Source organism: Molothrus aeneus, chromosome 1, assembly GCF_037042795.1.
Source record: "Molothrus aeneus isolate 106 chromosome 1, BPBGC_Maene_1.0, whole genome shotgun sequence".
Lineage (NCBI taxonomy): Eukaryota > Metazoa > Chordata > Aves > Passeriformes > Icteridae > Molothrus > Molothrus aeneus.
The window spans coordinates 135,585,709-135,602,681 of record NC_089646.1 but is presented as its reverse complement, the minus strand read 5'-3'; the positions used below and the strand labels follow the sequence as shown (position 1 = coordinate 135,602,681).

The following is a 16,973-nucleotide window of genomic DNA, read 5'->3' as shown; positions in this document are numbered from 1 at the left end:
GAAAAAACTGCAGGATTATAATTATGTCATTATCCTGTCCCTCCTTTCTTTAAACTTACACAAGTCACATATCTTATTATTCCTCATAAATAACTTGTAGTTTAGAAGTGTAAAAAACTTAATTTAAACCCCAGGCTATCACTCTCCCAGCCTTTTCTAACTATCAACCCTGCTTGTGAATGAAGACCCCTTCATTCCCATGTAAATAAACAGACAGGATCACATAATGAAACAGATCTTTCAGTTCAGATTTTAATAGAAATGAGAGGGAGATAGAAGGTCTGAGCTGTACTTTTAGTAACAGCTTCAGTAAACTGAAGTAGTATTTGGGGCCTTTTTCCTATGCTGCTCAAACCTGAGGCACTTACTTCCCATTATCTTGTTTCTTCTTATATAGAATTAAGCAGCTCCACAGCTTCTTTCTGCACCTGAAAGAAATAAATGTAACATAACAGTCCCAGATAGTTACAGACTCTTCTAGCAAAACTTCCCTCAGAAGCACCCAAATGTTTCCCTGCAGCTGTGACAGTCCTAGGACGAGTCATTTTTCTTCCGTAGTTTAAGATGCTAAGTACTTGAAATATGAATCAGAATAAATCACTTAAGCCAGTGTCTTCAGTGTCATTCATTTACTACATAAATGAAGTTTATTTGTGTTGAATACAGACACTAGTTCTTGATTTGCTGCAGTCCAATAGGAGCATGCAGGAAACTGTCCTACCTCTGACCATACCAAACCAGCCTAGGGATTTCAACACCTTAGACAGCAACTAAGAAGTGAGACCATTTCTGAGGCTCTGTTTGCTTGGAGCAATGGTTCTAACATTCATATTAAAACACCCCCCAACAACAAAGTGAACAGCAAAAAAATCTCAACACCCTCTCCTCCCTTCTCAAACCACAAAAAACCTCCATCCTAACAATGGTAATAACATAGCAAGCCATGCAGACAGTGTAAGCCAGATAACCTCTGAGTATCTGGGGTAACAAATGTTCAGAAACCCTAGTTATGCTGAGACAAGATTCAGGTGTCTTTGCACAGGCCAGTTTCCTTCATAGTGGACTATCAAGTCTATTTCCCAATGAATTTTGCATTTTACACATTCACCCAGAGAATGGAGAGAATACTGCCTTTCTCAGTTCAGCAGCTCTGCACACCTCTAAGAGATTAAGAAATAGATGTCAGTACCAGGAGGCCACAAGTAGCTGAAGCAGATCAGTGGTTTAACAACTTGGCCACTGCACAGAATTCACTCCTGACTATACTTTTTGAATGGTTCCTAAAGACAAGCTTTTGGGATCACTGGTTTCATGTGTGCCTCTGGCTACCGGTAACTGTCAGAAGAAATGACCAATTCCTTACACACCTGAGACTACTACTCCTTTAGGCTATTAAATTCCTAAACATTGTGCAAGGCACTAGAGGAATGCAAGACTTGTTCTTTCACTGAAAGATGTTACTAAAGAAACTCAGTTTTGGAAGAAACAGTTTGAGGCTTACTAGCGAATCTACAGAGGGATTCTGAAACACTGTCTCAGTAGTGTTTGTTTCTAAGGTGTGAAATGCAAACTCCTACCAAAGTATTTCTTATGTTGGACATTCAGAATGCTGCATCTCAACTGCAGCTTTAATGCTAAATGAAATAGAGGTCAGTCAACCACAAAAAAATCAAATGCAAATTGAGGCTTTGTTAGTCGTGATGCTAACAGGATTGTTTTTGAAAGGTAACTGCAGTTGCATTGGTTTATACTGAATGCATTATCAGGTGTGAACAAGTCTAATGGATTACTTCTCCTGGAAGTACTTTGAATGTTTAGGTAGGAAGCAGATGCCTAGCCTCCCAACCAAAATCCTTCTGCACAGTTTCAAAGGGTAATTAAGTGACTCATGACATCTAGCACTGGAGATCTGCTGTCAAAGATACATTACCTTAATTTGTCTTACTCAGATCATCTGAATCTCTCCCTGGGGGCCTGGAAAGGACTGCAATGTTAAAGTTTTGGTACATCTGGGTTTTTTCTTCCTTGTGTTCACATGATTGTGAGCTATTCCAAAATGTAATTCCTACCTTACCCATTTCAGGCACATGAAAGGTGATTCTGTGTTCACACAGAAACAGGCTAGCAAGGTGCCTGTGTGACCTTCAGTAACACAGCTAAGGCAGGGTCGTTGTTGGCACTGTGGAACTACCATGAAGAAGAAAGGGTAACAGTTCTCTGCTATGAAATAAAACAGAGTATTTCCAACCACAGCTTCCAGAGGTGGCTAGTAATATACTAGAATTTTTTTGGTGTTGCTGTGATTCTGAGCTAAAGGTGCTGAACTGTAAGTTGCCCTGAGTTACTTTTATAAGACATTCCACTGCCATGATGTCATACATCTTGGATACGATATATGATTGTATGATCACAGTTCTTAACTTCCCACCTGTTTGTCCTCCTCTGTCTGTGCAGGATACTCCTTTGCTTTGCTTAACCACAGAAGAGCCATTTTCTTATTGTTTAACTTCAAGTATGTTTTCCCCAAAAAGAGCAAATTTTTGCTGTAGAAATTTGGATCAGCTGCATAGAGACAGGAGAAAAGCTTCAGATGAAAATTAGCAGCATATTATACTTTGATACTTGTTTTAGAAAACATGGTTTGGCTTTGGATCAGAAGGAAGCAAATGTAAAATTTTCACTTGCTAGATTTTTTTTCTTCTCATAAACAATTATATTAATTAGCAGCTTACTAGTTAATATACTAAATGACACTACATTCCTCACAAAGAGCAAAGCAGTGAGCTTAAAGTATAACAGCTTTGCTTTGCAGATTTTGGGCTTTTCTGGACCTAGGAGGTAAAACAGGCAGTGCAACCAGCTTAGCAGGTATAGGCAAGGGAAAATAGGGCACATTTGCTAGCACATACAGATACCAGCTTAATTTTTGCTGCACAGAAGAAACATTTTTTAAGGAGAGATTTTAACCTTGCTTTTATAAAGCATCATTCAGTATTAAAGACTAATCTTGCCTGCTCTTCATACTTACAGCACAGGCTTTCTCTACTGCTGGATTTAAGGTCAGGTTTCAAAACATATGGAGGTGTTTTGGAGGCAAATTTTGAGATGAAGTTCACTGTTCCAGTTCACAGCTGCATTACCTGACACTCAGGAAGACACACTATGAGCCTTTCCTCTAATCTTCAATAATTTAACTATGTACAAATCTTTCATAGAACACTGCCTTCCCTTGTCTTCCTTTATCTTTCAGCTAGCGAGTTTTGCTTATGGCTTCACTCCTGGAGAAATAACACGTTCATATTTTATTTTATATCATGTGTAAAGTTTAACTGTCAGATTGGCATAATACATTCTGAAATAATAAAAAGTCTGCTTTTTCTGTTTTCTATTTAGAATAAAGAGGACTTTCGAACTCTTAAGAAAATTCTGAAAAAGTAACACAGAATTCCTTTTTTTTATTTCTTCTGACTCTCTGCACTCCTGTTGAATTCCTTAGAGAAGTATACTTTATTCTCAGGAAGGTTTAAATTTCACTTTGGTATTTATACTAGATGTGTAACATACTGATAAAATGTTGCAATGTAACAGCTCAGTGTGCTGAGGGGCACACCACAGTTGTCAGCTGATCATATTATACTGTTTTGGGTTTGGTGGCTACAGTTACTGAGGTAATACTGACAGCTAGAGGTTTACTGAACTCATCAATCCTAAAAGATATTTTTCAGTCAAAATGAGCCACAGGTCTTACCTTCTTCTGCCATGTGGAAGTAACGGAGAGCCTGAAAAAGACAAAGTTGTATTCTTTAAAATGGAGAATAAACTCAACACAATAGTCAAACTAAAGTCTTATGCACACACCTGAAGAAGGAGTTCCTGTCCATGATATGTTTTTTTATTAATTCAGAATGCTACTGATGTCCAATTAGATTTGACATCATCTCAAAAGAACTAGTACTTACCCAACTATCCTCCTACTACTTTTCCCATAAGTGTAGTACATCCTATCTGTTCCTACCAAACTGGATTGTGTTTTTCCAGTTCAACTTGTCAAGATAAATTTTGAATTTTGTTTGTACTATCCAGCACATCTACAGTTTTCCCCATCTATTTCTCATGTATAAATTTAATAGATGAAAAAAATCTTACTATTTGGGTCATTAATAAATATTGGAGAGAGAACTGACTCCCACAGAGCACCAGTCAGTAACCTCTCTTACATAAGGATAAACATCTATGATATCCACACATTTTCAATAAGTTTCCCATCCAAAATCTCAGTCCATCCCTACCTTTTCCTAATGAGAGCAGGGGGAGGGAAAAAGCTCTCACAGAACTTGAAAGTATGGATGTATCTACAAAACAGTTTTTGTACTGAAACTGCAGAAATCTTACCGGTACAAGTTTAATTCTTCAGCAAGTTTAAGTGCTACAGAACTGAATGCTGGGACTGGCATTATTCTGGCAATATTTGAAATCCTGGCTGACACTTTGTATTCTTCTGAGAGTGGTTTTTCAGGAAAACTTACAAGCTTGACATTCTGTTAAAGAGTTTTATTTATTTTTCAAACAGCTCCTAATTTGTTTTTTATGTAACAGCAAGCAGCCTGCCCACCCCCACTTTAAGAGAACAAAAGAGTTACTGGTTGCTCTAAACAAACAACGATTAAAACAGCTGCACCAAATTTTTCTATTACCAATTTAACTGTCAAGCTTCTATATATGTAGGGGTGTTTAAAAAAGATGCACACTGGTTTAGATGCACTATTTTAAAGGATTAACATGTGGATAGTATGTTGTAGGGTGTATGACTGCAGGAATCTTCATAGAAAAGAGGAACAAAAGTACTTTCAACTGAAAAAAGCCCACACCACATGTGGCCAGAGAATTAAAGGGTATTTGTTCATCTTAAGTAACAAAGCGAGCTGTTGCTTTTTGCATTTAATATAAGGGGACAAATTCTGTTAACTAGCAAATAGGTACATGGCATAACACCACCATATAAATCATCAGCATTGGACTAGTACAGACAGTTATCTCCAACAGGGCACAACAGTAATTACAAGCTAAGTTACATATAGTTTATTATTTTCTCATGCAAAAACTACTAAAATAATTTACACTATTCTTTGTGTGCTACAGCTGAAGAAAATTAAAGGTTTTTATGTTTTTAGATACCTCTCACTCTCATGTTCTCATTTTATTATTGACAGTTGTAAACTCACAACTCCATGCCTATTGCATAATCAGAGGTCAGTTTTTGTCAGGAAAATAAGTACAAAGTGTATCATCAGCTTTGTGGGTGGAATAACAGTCTGTGAAATGTTTTCATACTGTACCTCCTGAAATGTGGAAGTTGGTGGTGTGGCAAACAGTGTTGCAGCTATTTTTCTTTGGTACCATGGCATCTCAGCAAAAGAGTAACACCTGAAGGAAAAAGAAACATTTATATCTATCCTTCACATTTCACTTGTTTTCAAGCAACAGTCTCAGAATTGTTGTTGGACATAAAAACTGGATGTCATAATTGTTGGTTCCAAGAGTCAAAACTGCAGACACATTGAAAGTTCTATAAGCATGTTCTTACACCTGTAAAAAAAAAATAGCAAGATGTCTGAAGCTGCTACTAAAGAAGTTTTGGTGTGTGTTTTACTGGGAACTACCTATGGTAGCTAAAACTGGAACAATTACTAAGCATGAGACAGATTTTGAGCTTGAATGATTTTAATGATTTATGTTTATTTTGTTCTAATGTATTTGCAAAAGCAACACAACTGAATAATGTCATTGCCTTACCTCAACACTACTTTGCTTTTCTCAATTATTAGTATAAAGTAGATCTGCAGTACATTCCTGAGACTCTGATCTATAAGAATGAAAATAAATTCAAGAATCAAACCACTGCGCTCTAGGCTAAGCCATACTATGGTGGTTTTCTATCTACTAAGTAACACAGGTAATCAATCAGTCACCTATCTTATTGGTGCTGGAAGGATTAAACATTTTTATTGAAGCATTTCAAGTGCACAGAACATTCTGGGTGCAAACATTAAACAATGATATTCACTTTAGCGGCCTCCCACAATGAGATTACAATTGTTATTCACTGTGTAAAATAGAGCATTCTAGAGGAGGTGAAAAATGAGTAACTGTAAATGTTTGGAGGAGAGGCAGGCAAGACATGGAATACACTGCTGGAGTTGAAATTATGTCATTAGATGTGCCTTATCAGAAACAGATTTAGTCCTGAACAGATTAGAAAAAGAAGAAAGAGAAATACTCAAGAACTGGCTGATACTAAGTGCCAGTTTCAATTCAAGATGGCTCTGAAATTCAGTAAAGAGTAGATTTAAATAGACAGCATGGGAATATTTTAGAGCCAAAAGCAGCATTAATCTAACATTTCTGATAATATTTTCTAATTTTCCTTGGGAACAATGTCTGAAGTACTTTCCAGAACATGCTTCCTATCTCAAAACGGACTTTGAGGCTTAGTCAGTTGGTAGCATATACTTCTGCTTAAAAATCTGGACTACTGCAATTGTTGGATCACGTGGGAATGAATGGTGGATTCCAAAGGTTCTGAACTAGTAAAAAACTCTGGAGCATTTATCATTATCATTTTCTTTGATACTTAGGATCAAAAAAAACCCACAGAAAAACTGACTGTAGGTTTCAGTATTCTTTTAGGCTAAAAATACATTGCCTTTCTTTATTTTCAATCTCTCAATCTTATAATAGAGATCTCTGGTAAATCAATGTGACATCTTTGGTCTTTTTCAGACAAATAACCAAAAGTGCTGTCTAGAGTCTCTCACTAACATGTACATGCTATTGCTTTCCATCACACCACTTGCACAGAATACCCTGGTTAGTATGGAAAGTTCTATTTCTAGTCCATTTATCTGCTATGTAACAGTAGTTCTTAGTATCATTTTCATTGAGAAGTAAATTCAATTTCAATGATTTTTGGTTAATATATATACATTTATAAGCTCCCTTTTTTCATATAACTTTTAAAATACTGTATCCTGACAGATAGTAACAAAAGTATTTTCAGAATACATCTCATTTTTGATAGCTTTTCAGGGACTGTATTAAGTTGCAGCCATCACTGAAATTCAATGTAAAGTCAGTGCTGAGTTTTGACCCCATTCATACTCCAGAAAAAAATGAGCTACTACTTCCTATCACTGATGCCCACTATGGATTCCATGAAGCAAACTTAACATCTGCAAAAGGACTTTTTAACAGTTCCATACAAATAAATTAAATGAACAATTATTTTTCATCTTTTACAACTGCATAAGAATAGCTAGACTTTTTCAAGGCATGACATCCTATATCTGTTCAATATGTTTTCATGCTTGCATCAATTACAAGTACATTCTATATTATTCCAAGCAGTTCTGTAATTAATGCAAGATATTTTATTCTCTTGCATTTTTCTGTGCCATGCGCTAATTTTACTTTGAAAATACATCTTACCAAATCCCTATAAGATGAATTGTTGTAGCATCTTTGGGATTCAGTTCAATGGCTCTCTGGTGTGGGAAGAAAAAAACAACACAATATGTAAAGAAGTTGTTCTGACACATGGATTAAAATATATTTAAATATAGGCTTGTTAGCATACTGTTAATTAAACCAGACTGTGGTGTGTAGAATTTCAAGACAACACACCACTTATTCAATGCACAATTTAATCAGCTCACCTCCAAAAGTCTGATGACACTGACAGATGTCTAAGCACATCTCTTTAGTAGGTTATTAAACCTTGCATTTGAGACTTGGCATGTTCAGATTCTGATATAATCTCTGGTGATATAAAAGTAGTAGTTCTTCATCTTCTCCAGTATTTGTCCTTTACTGTTACATAATCCACAGTTAAAAGGACAGCCACACTGCCATTTCTCAATATCACAGTTACAACTAATCTAGTCCTAAGAGGTGTGTGAAGCACTTCAGCTATTTCAAGACTCCCTTCTAAAGTGACTTAGTTTACTGCAGGAGAGAATTTCTACTCTGTGTTTCTGGGGCATTTCTGGAGCATATGTCACAGTAACCCAAACACCAAAGTGCTACTAGGAAGTCTGAACAGAAGTATGCTTTCAATATTTCACCAAAAATTAGTTACCAGCTGTCACACAATATACATACTGGACACATTAATCTTGTCATATGCAAAAAACTGCATTACCTGGAAATGCTCTTTGATGATAATAGCATTTCCAATTTTAGTCTTGATTCCTTCATAGTCCCCAACATCACTGAGGCAAATTCCATACCACTGTAATTCAAATAACAACAACAAAAAAAAAATTAATACAGCACTACATTAACAGTGCCCTTTAAAAAACTTCCAAGTAGAACAGCTGCCGCTGCCACAAACAACCACAAGCAGTGTTGCAGTTCATGTTTATTTCATTAAGTTACTGTTAAATGGTTCATTTTGTTACCCTCCCACGTTCTCCCCAAGTTGGTTTTTCCCTAAGTTGTACCCTCCCTTAAAGCTGTCCCTCAAGTCTTCCCCTCCCTTCCTTCTAGTCCCCTCCCTGCCTGTCAAGGTAAACCTTCCCCTTTTCCTGAATGTGCCCTGCCACACACCCCTGGGGCAATCCCTGATTGAAACACCCACTTAGAAATCCCCTCATCTATTGGCCCATGTGACCTTTCCCTCTCCTCCCCCTGTCCTGATTGGTCCCACAGAGTTGATGTAATCCCCTCACTCCTCCCCTGAGGATTCCCTATTGGTTAGCTGTTTGTATCCACCACCTGACTTGTATCTGAACAAAACCACTTCCACATGGGGGCAAGGCGCTCTTGTTGTCCTCCTCCCTCCACCTAGAATAAACTTTCCCAGTGGAACCTCAAGACAAAGAGTCTCCTCCTTCCTTCTTCACCTGGTCCCTGCCGTGGCTGTAGCAGTGTGCACTGTAGAGCTTGCAGCTCTTTAGGTTTGGCTGTGGGCAAATCCCAGACCCCAGCTGTTCCCCACTCCTGTTGTGGCTACTGGAGGGTACAGAGCTAGCCTGGGTTCTGGTGAGCTTTGGCAAAGCAGTAAGTATTTGTTGTGAACAGCTCGATCAACATCGGAGCAAGCTGCTGGTCTGCATGTGTAAAGGGAATCAATGTCCTCTCCTGATCCAAGATACCAAGGCAAGTGACTACATTTTCCTACCTCTTTGCCAGTGAGAAAAGCAGCACACACAAAAAAACCCCAAAACAAACAAACAAACAAACAAAAAAAACGGGGGCAGAATGTAGCCAGGGCCTGAAATATTTCCAGTGAAACTCTACAGAGCCCAGAAAAGGCATGGAATGTGTGACGTACAACATTTCAACATCTTTAAGGCGAGGCTGGGGCAGGAGGAGCTGATTTCATCAGCTGTTATCATCCTGACCAGTCGCTTCTTTCCATGGTCCTGCACTGAATGTTTCTGCTTCCCTAGAGGAAGTTTACCTGGAAAAGTCTGAACTCAGATCTTCCAAAAACTTAAGGAAGAATAAGAAGTGTCATTCATTCACAGCTGAAAAGTTATATTATGCTGAAGTTTCCTAAAACAACACAATGACATTTGTTGTGTTTTCTATAAGCAGAAATTAAACAAGATTTCAGTTATTTTGCAAGGCTCACCTTGTGTGCTGCAAAATTTGATTCATTTTTTTCAAGTGCCTTTTTTGCATACTCAAGGGACTCATATGTCAGTTTTTTCTTCTCCTCTGCAGAAGTACTACCAAGCTGAGCCAGATCTCGTGATGACCGTGCCAGCCGCCATAACAACTCTGCATCATCACTGGTTAGGAACAGAAACACTGAATTTTTAAAGCAATCAGAGAAACAAAGCAAAAAAGTAATATTTTAAAGTATATCTAAAGTGGATGATAGGACAACAGTGAATCATCTGTCATGCTATGCTATGTACAACTCCAAGGTAACAAACAGCAGATGAAAGTCCAGTATTACAGACTGTCAGAAAATACCTTTGGTCTGCCATTCTGGTCTGCAAAGCAAACACATCTGCAGGAAAGGTTTTTGTTTTCTCCAAAGAAAGACAGATTTAAGAAACCCCTATGGTACCACTCAAAACACCAGAAGGAAAAAGAGGGCTACTCTCTTCTTAGCTAGATGGTATTTTTTTCCAGCACTCTGCCGATTTGTATTGATGCTTACTTGGAATACTTAAATTATTATGGGTTTTTTTTCGTTCTAATTGTATTTAAATTATTAAATTCTTCCTAGAAAAACAATGGAAAAACCACAGATGAGCTGCACCACCAGCACATAAACCTGTAACTTTAAGTATTTATTTATATAATTTACCAAATGGTGTATTGTAGGTTACAGTCCAAGCTTATGGATCTTAATTTTAATTTTGTTAACATACTACTTTGGAACACTGCTTACACTTCATTATACTTTAGATAACTACCACTGGCTTACTAATTTACTACAGACTTTAAAATCTTTCAGAATTTTGCAGTGTATTCTAAGGGATTCTTAGAGTAATGAACAACCATGACTAAAAAACTTGAGGGTTAACCCTCACCTTCTACAACTATCAGTTCTTTCTTCATTCATTTTTCCATCAGGAGGGAAAACATCACAAGTCCTTCCTTCCTACTTACTTAAGGGTGAAAAATAGGTTCTCCAGCATTCCACAATGAGTATATCAGTTGATAAACTGATACAGAAGAGCATAGAAAAGAAGCTACACTAATGTCCCAAGGCAATGAAGTACCTGTTTTTATGCTGAACCAGCAACCGATACAGCTTTTCAGTTTCTCCACTCCCATACAGGTAGTCTGCTTGTTCAATCACATCTTCCACTTATGAAGGAATTAAAATTGTGAAAACAGAAGAACGAATGGTAGTTAATTAAGACATTATCACCAAAACATTTTAAAGCAAGACAACTTAGCTGAAAATTATGTAGCTCATTTTTAGGCCATCACTTCAAACTTACAAGCACAGCAGGATTGAGTAAGCAACATGCATAATGCACAACGAGGATGACAACTAGTGCCTCTCCAGTGACACTACAACAGCTTTCAGCATGACAGCTTTGGTTGCTGGACAGATTTAACATCCCAAGGTGTCTTTCTCAGTGCATCAGACTACTAGAAATAAGTTATTTTTTAACTTGTGAAAATGGTAGAAAAGAAAAAAAAAGTATGGAAAATGGACAAGGAGAGCAAGTGCAGTACAGAGTTGAGAGTAACAAAGTCACTTCATTAGTACATGTAAAGAATTTAAATCTTACAATAACAATGAAAAACCCTCAACTTCTAAAAATAGTCTTCATTCTCATTATGGTTCCACAGTTTAGCCAGAACGTTACTGCAGTTTGAGTGAGTCCTATTATTTACTCACAAGCCAAAACAAAACATTGCTTAAAGGTTTTCTGACCGAAGTCCATAGGATTTTCCCAAATACAACCCCAAAACAGACAATCTACCGGAACTCCTGTGTGTTTAAGATACTAATAGCAAAAACAATTTTGAAAATCAGAATTGGCTTTCTAGAATATCAATTTATGAGCTAAGTTCCATTATTTTTATGCCTTTTCTAGAAAATACTCTGAAACACAACAGTGGTGGGGAAATATAATTTCCACAACTGCATGAATATAATAATATATAAATAATATATAAATAAATATAGCACTTGGAACAGCATACAGGAAATAGAATTATCAAACACCACACTACAGAGGATTATAGCATGAAAAAGGATAGAATTAGAAGGAGAAATACCCAAAGGGAAGCAGATGGGTAATTTTGTTGATGTAGGTAACTGTACAGGAGAAGAACAAGCTTCAAGTTTACTCTTCTGCCAACATCAAAGCATTAAAAAAAATACCTGTTAAGTCAAAAGCCTTGTCTAATTTTTTACAGACCTACCTATGCTTATTGTCTCTTTGGTATTACTCCTGGGTCCATGATCAAACTTAAGAAGTCAAAACATAAGTTCTAACCCCTTTCATAAAAATTAATCATGTTTATAAGGTTTCCTTTACCAAGTTGCCTACTAAATACGGTAGCCAATTTAAAGTCAGCACAGTTTTCTTTACAGAAGAAGTAAAACATTGAAGGTGACTGAACACAAAAGCCTCCTCTTCAGCTTGAAAACATTCTAGAATATAAATCAATGCATTCTGGGTAATTTTTAACCTTGCTGTCTCTAAATGTCTTCTTTCAACCCTTTCAAAGATAAGATAATGGTCTATGTGGGCTTTGGATTTTAGTGTCCAAAATGAGCTTCATGGTACATCTTCAGTATGATCTTCACTAAATAGTTATGTTTGCTTGCTGACCTGAACACTACTAACATATCTAAAGACTAAATGCTCAGAACTCAAAACTTCTGAATGCATTTCCCACAAGGTGTTTTATACACATTATTATATTTTTATTATTTTAGAGTATTTTTCAGGTATTTCTGTTTTACCCTTGTTTTTACCATATTTACCATGTCTTGTATAGAAAGCACATTAGCATTACTTTTCTTGGCAATGTAAATGTCAGATTTATGTGGGAGCACTGAAAAGACCAACTAAGCAGTGTTATTTATGTTTATATTCCTCATGAGAAATGATGAATTCTTTATTCCTCATTATTATTATTTCTTAATTGTGTAGAGTAGCTACTTCAGATCTACTCACTGATACTCCTGCATATGAAACAGCTCCTTATCCTTTTATAAATTTATTATCTGAATTTTTATTTCTCTCTGCATAAACATCTAAGATCTTCCTCTTTTTAAGACATGGAGAAACAGGTTACCTGAACTGGATACTACCTCAACTATACAGTGAGCACACATCCAGTTTAGGCTCATTCTCCTTTCAGTCAGGCTTACTCTGAAATTCCTTATTTAGACAAGCAAGTTTTAATTCTGCAACAATATCCCCTTTTAAGATATTGTTACTGTCCTTCCACAGTGAATCTATTCTTATGCAAAGGATACAAAAAAAACATTTTACCACTTGTTAAATTGTTTTCTAGTCCGTAAAGCAAGGCTTTGCTTCCCACCTTTATAGTGTTAGGGAGACAGAAGACATTTCTCAATTTTATATGAGGAACTATCTTGGTATTGCTCAACTAGATTAAACAGAAATGACAGTGTTCATACTGAAAATCTCAACTAGCTAAAATTTCTAGAAATAGATTAAGTTCCAGTTTGCATTCCTAACAGACCCATTAAGACTTAATTAAAGTAAGAGTAAATAAGCGTAATTAAAGATTGGGCAACAAATTAGTTATTATCCACCTTGTGCATGTGTTCTATCCCTGACAGGATGAGCTACTAATCTGCTTTCATTTATACCTGAAATAATCACGTGTTGAAGTGCTACCACATCACCCATAACCAATTCAAAAGCATTCTATCATGAAATGACACTGCATGCAGTCTTAATGGAAAAAATCAAAAGCATTACACCATTTTCCTCTATAATTCCGGTACTAAAAATTTTAAGTTTCATATCAGAATACGCAATATACTTCAAAATTAGAAAATATTACCTTTGAAGCTTGCATGAACCTCAGCAAAGCCAGAAATCAGCTTATGAGCTTCATAAACCAAAAAGGAGCCTGTTGAAAGCACGACTCCTCTCTGAAGGCTTTTCCTAAGCACCTGTGTAGGATCATAAAATAGGTATTAATGAACATTATCACTCCGAGTTAAAAAAAAGCTTTTTCTTGTCTGTATCACCGGTTATATTTCAGATTCTGAGCAAAAAAAAAAAGACTTTAAAATTTTAAAAAAATCTTCATAAGACAAAATGTCACTTCATCAAGCAAGGATTTGAAGTATATTCACCAGAAGCTCACGATTACGCCGGAAAACGAACAGAGCACTAGACTGGACATAAACCGTAAGTACGGAGCAAACACAAGGTAAGAAGCAAAAATCAAATGCGTACTGCTCAAACGAGCCCAGGGCAGTTTTCGCACCAACAAACCATTCCTTCGCTACCCCCGCGGTGCCGGAGCCTCCGCCCGCCTCCCTCCTGCCGGCGGAGCGGCTCCGCGGGGGCGAGCGGCGGCCACACCCCGTGGGAATCGGAGTGAATTAGGCTGGAAGAGGCCTCTGAGATCACCGAGTCCAACCTACGAGCGAACCCCACCACGCCAAATACAGCACGGCACTAAGCGCCCCGTCCGGTCTTCCTAAAACACCTCCAGGCTCCGTGACTCCCCAGCCCCCCGGGCAGCGCATTCCAAGCAGGCCCTGGAAGCGGCCGCGCTCCCCGCAGCGAGCGGCACCCTGGCTACCTGAGTCCCCCGGCCGCAGGGGCCGCCCATCGCCTCTCGCCGGAGTGCTGTCCCCAGGCCGGCGGGGCCGCGGCGGAAGGGCCGCACCAGCGCCGCCATGAGCGCCGCCATCGCCGCTGCCAGCACCGCCCCCCGCCTGCGGAGGAGCCGCTCCGCCCCACGGCCCTGCCCGGGCTCGGGGGCACACAAGGGCAAGGGCCGCCCGCCCGGCCGGGCAGCCCGCTGTGCCGCGGGCCGGACATTGCGCGGCCGGGCCCCGAGCCACGCCGGGCCCAAGCGGCCGCTGGCCCGGCCGGGGCGGGGGGGCGCGCACGGGGGCTCTGCGCCTGCGCCCCAGGGTGGGGCGTGTCCGGTTGCGTGGGTGTGGCCGCCGCGGGTCGGGGGTCCGGAGGCGCCGCGCTGCAGGTGAGGGTGGGGTCCGGCCGTGCCCTGGGGCCGCCGTGTCCCGCGGGGCTTGACATCTTGGCCGCTCTACCCCGTCCAGTGGGACCCGTGCGGGGCTGGGGCGGCAGGGCAGGGCTCCGGGCGGCTGCTATCCTCGCCCTTCCTCGTGTGAAACGTCCCCGCAGCTGCGGCCCCGCTTCCTGCGGGGGGACGCGGAGCGCGCTGCCAGCTGCGGCTGCTGCGGGGATCGAGAAATCGCTGCCCCATCCGCCGTCCCGCGGGTGGCGGAACTCGGTGAAGTTAAAGCTGTGGGCCTGAAGGTTTGAGACCGTAGTGCTGGTCTCTGTGGCGGTGTAAACGCCGCTCTGAAAAGCACCCTTACCTCTGAGAGAGGAGGGTTTCGAGAGTCAGCATCGTTCCTGAAAACCGCAGGCTGTTCTTTCTGAGCTCCTGGTTGAGTGGGTGGTTGTTTTCTTTCTTCACTGTAGTTGCATAATATATACAAGACAAATCTTAGATAATGTTCATGTTGTCATAACTTACTCTTCCACTAGGGAAAAGTTTTAAAATGTGAAATCTCTTCACTTTTGCTTACATGCTCCTATCTTCAAAGTACGTTAAGTATCCTCAAAGTAATATTGCCCTGCCTCCAACACTTACATTTATCTTCCTGGAGGGTTATGTCCCTGAAGGTTCGAGTTAAAAACATTTTTGTGGTGGTGCAAAAAGTTTGTTTAATAAAAGTAAATGCAGTCAAACCTAATCCCGGCTTTTTTCCCCCCCTTTTTGTTTTCAGTTGGAGCTTTAAATTTTGACATTATATGTGTATACTCATAGAGAGAGGATGTTTCAAAGTGCATGCAGAATACTAAAAAGCATTTGAAGGGGAAAAAAGTAGGAAAGCTGTTAAAGGAGTAAGAGATAGAGGTTCTTTTGTTCTCTTTTGTTATGTGGTGTTAGGAAGAGTGCAGTGTTTTTGCAACAAGTATGTTTGTGCTAAATGTCTTAAAATTAAACTATGCAGATTCATTATAGGTGACTGTTAGACTAATTTCATTTCAGGTAACAAAAGCAAAAAGCTATTTCTGGTAGGCTGAATAACTAAGCTATTATTAAATGTCCAGAAATGCATAGCAGCAGAATTAGTACCACAGTGTTTGTACAGTCTTCTTTTATGCCAAATTTTCCCCCTGAATTGAATACTAAAAGGAAGCCCTAGTGTTAGGGGTAATAAAATTAAAATCTGAACTGTACACGTATTTGGGAGGGAATTTTAATTTTTTTAAATTTGATTTAGGAACAAATGCTGTCATTACATGGTTTTCAGGGACAAAGTTAGGGAGTAAGATACCTTCTATTCTTTCCTGTTTTATTTTCCTGTGAAAGTCAGGATGCTCTTCCAACATAAGTAATATATGATCAATTTATTATTTGTAGATCTTAGTTCCTGTTAAACCCAAGAATATTATTTCTGTTCCTGGATCAGTTAGGCAAAGATTAATACTGGCCCCTCCTAGTGTGACATTTGAAGGTGTGGTATGGCATGTGCAAGCCGGTAGGGAGGAAGTACAATTGTGGTGTGGGTTTTTTTTATGATCTTAAAGGTCTTTTCCATCAACTCTGATTCTATTTGATTTCTTTGGTTTATCTTTGATATTGCTTTAGATGAGATGCTTTTGCTCAGACCTTTTGAAAGGGCATTATTAAGTGTCTGAAGGATTAATGAATAGAGGAATTTTAGGGGCTTGGTCGCTGGATCCAAGCTTCTGTTTAAGGAATAGTCTTTACTGATTTGAATCATGCTTTGTTCTCTGATTGAAGGAGACTATATCCTTTAGATCCATTCTGTCTTGTAGATGGATCAAGGGCACTTTCACTCAGTGCTTTATCAAAGGCACAGTTAGGAGGCAGCTGAAATAGTTCTAGTTGTGGGCAGTTAGCTTCTGGTACTTCCCCTACCTCCCAGAAGGGTTTTTGAAAAAATCCTCATGGCAAGTGATTAGCATATGTGATGGTTCCAGGAATTAGCATGATTACTGTGTGCCTGTCTTAGGACCCACTGCCTGTGGATATGCTGAGCATGAATGATGCCTCCCAGGTGCAGAGAATGCTGAGTGCAAGTAGCTGCTGTGATACAGAACTGGAGAGCAGCTGATTGGAGAGCACTTGGTTTACATACAGGAAGGTTTGAAATACTTCTGGGCTACAGTAAAGTGCAATTTTGTAATTGCTGGTTTCAAAATGTTATTGTTTATACTGAGATGTGCTGGACCACTGTGGAATACTGATTTCATGGACTTTCCTTTGTCATC

At 39.2% G+C, this 16,973-nt stretch overlaps 1 protein-coding gene across 1 annotated transcript; it reads right to left on the bottom strand.

Annotated features, from left to right (window-relative positions):
* Positions 1-227: 227 nt before the first annotated feature.
* Positions 228-14,419, bottom strand: RMDN1 (regulator of microtubule dynamics 1). Its single transcript, XM_066565648.1, has 10 exons — positions 14,278-14,419; positions 13,525-13,636; positions 10,740-10,827; positions 9,635-9,794; positions 8,198-8,287; positions 7,486-7,541; positions 5,337-5,424; positions 3,749-3,779; positions 2,429-2,562; positions 228-428 (listed from the first exon to the last, which is right to left on the bottom strand). Exons 1-10 carry the CDS (start codon positions 14,386-14,388, stop codon positions 390-392), a joined length of 909 nt encoding a protein of 302 aa, XP_066421745.1. The 5' UTR covers positions 14,389-14,419; the 3' UTR covers positions 228-389.
* Positions 14,420-16,973: the final 2,554 nt, after the last annotated feature.

What these genes read in the sequence shown, in the direction of transcription:
- RMDN1 (XM_066565648.1), bottom strand. Translation starts at nt 14,388, where the DNA reads ATGGCGGCGCTCATGGCGGCGCTGGTGCGGCCCTTCCGCCGCGGCCCC. An exon ending in CCTGCGGCCGGGGGACTCAG is followed by an intron (nt 13,637 to 14,277) that starts GTAGCCAGGGTG and finishes GATCCTACACAG; the next exon opens with GTGCTTAGGAAAAGCCTTCA. An exon ending in CTGGTTCAGCATAAAAACAG is followed by an intron (nt 9,795 to 10,739) that starts GTACTTCATTGC and finishes GTTCCTAACCAG; the next exon opens with TGATGATGCAGAGTTGTTAT.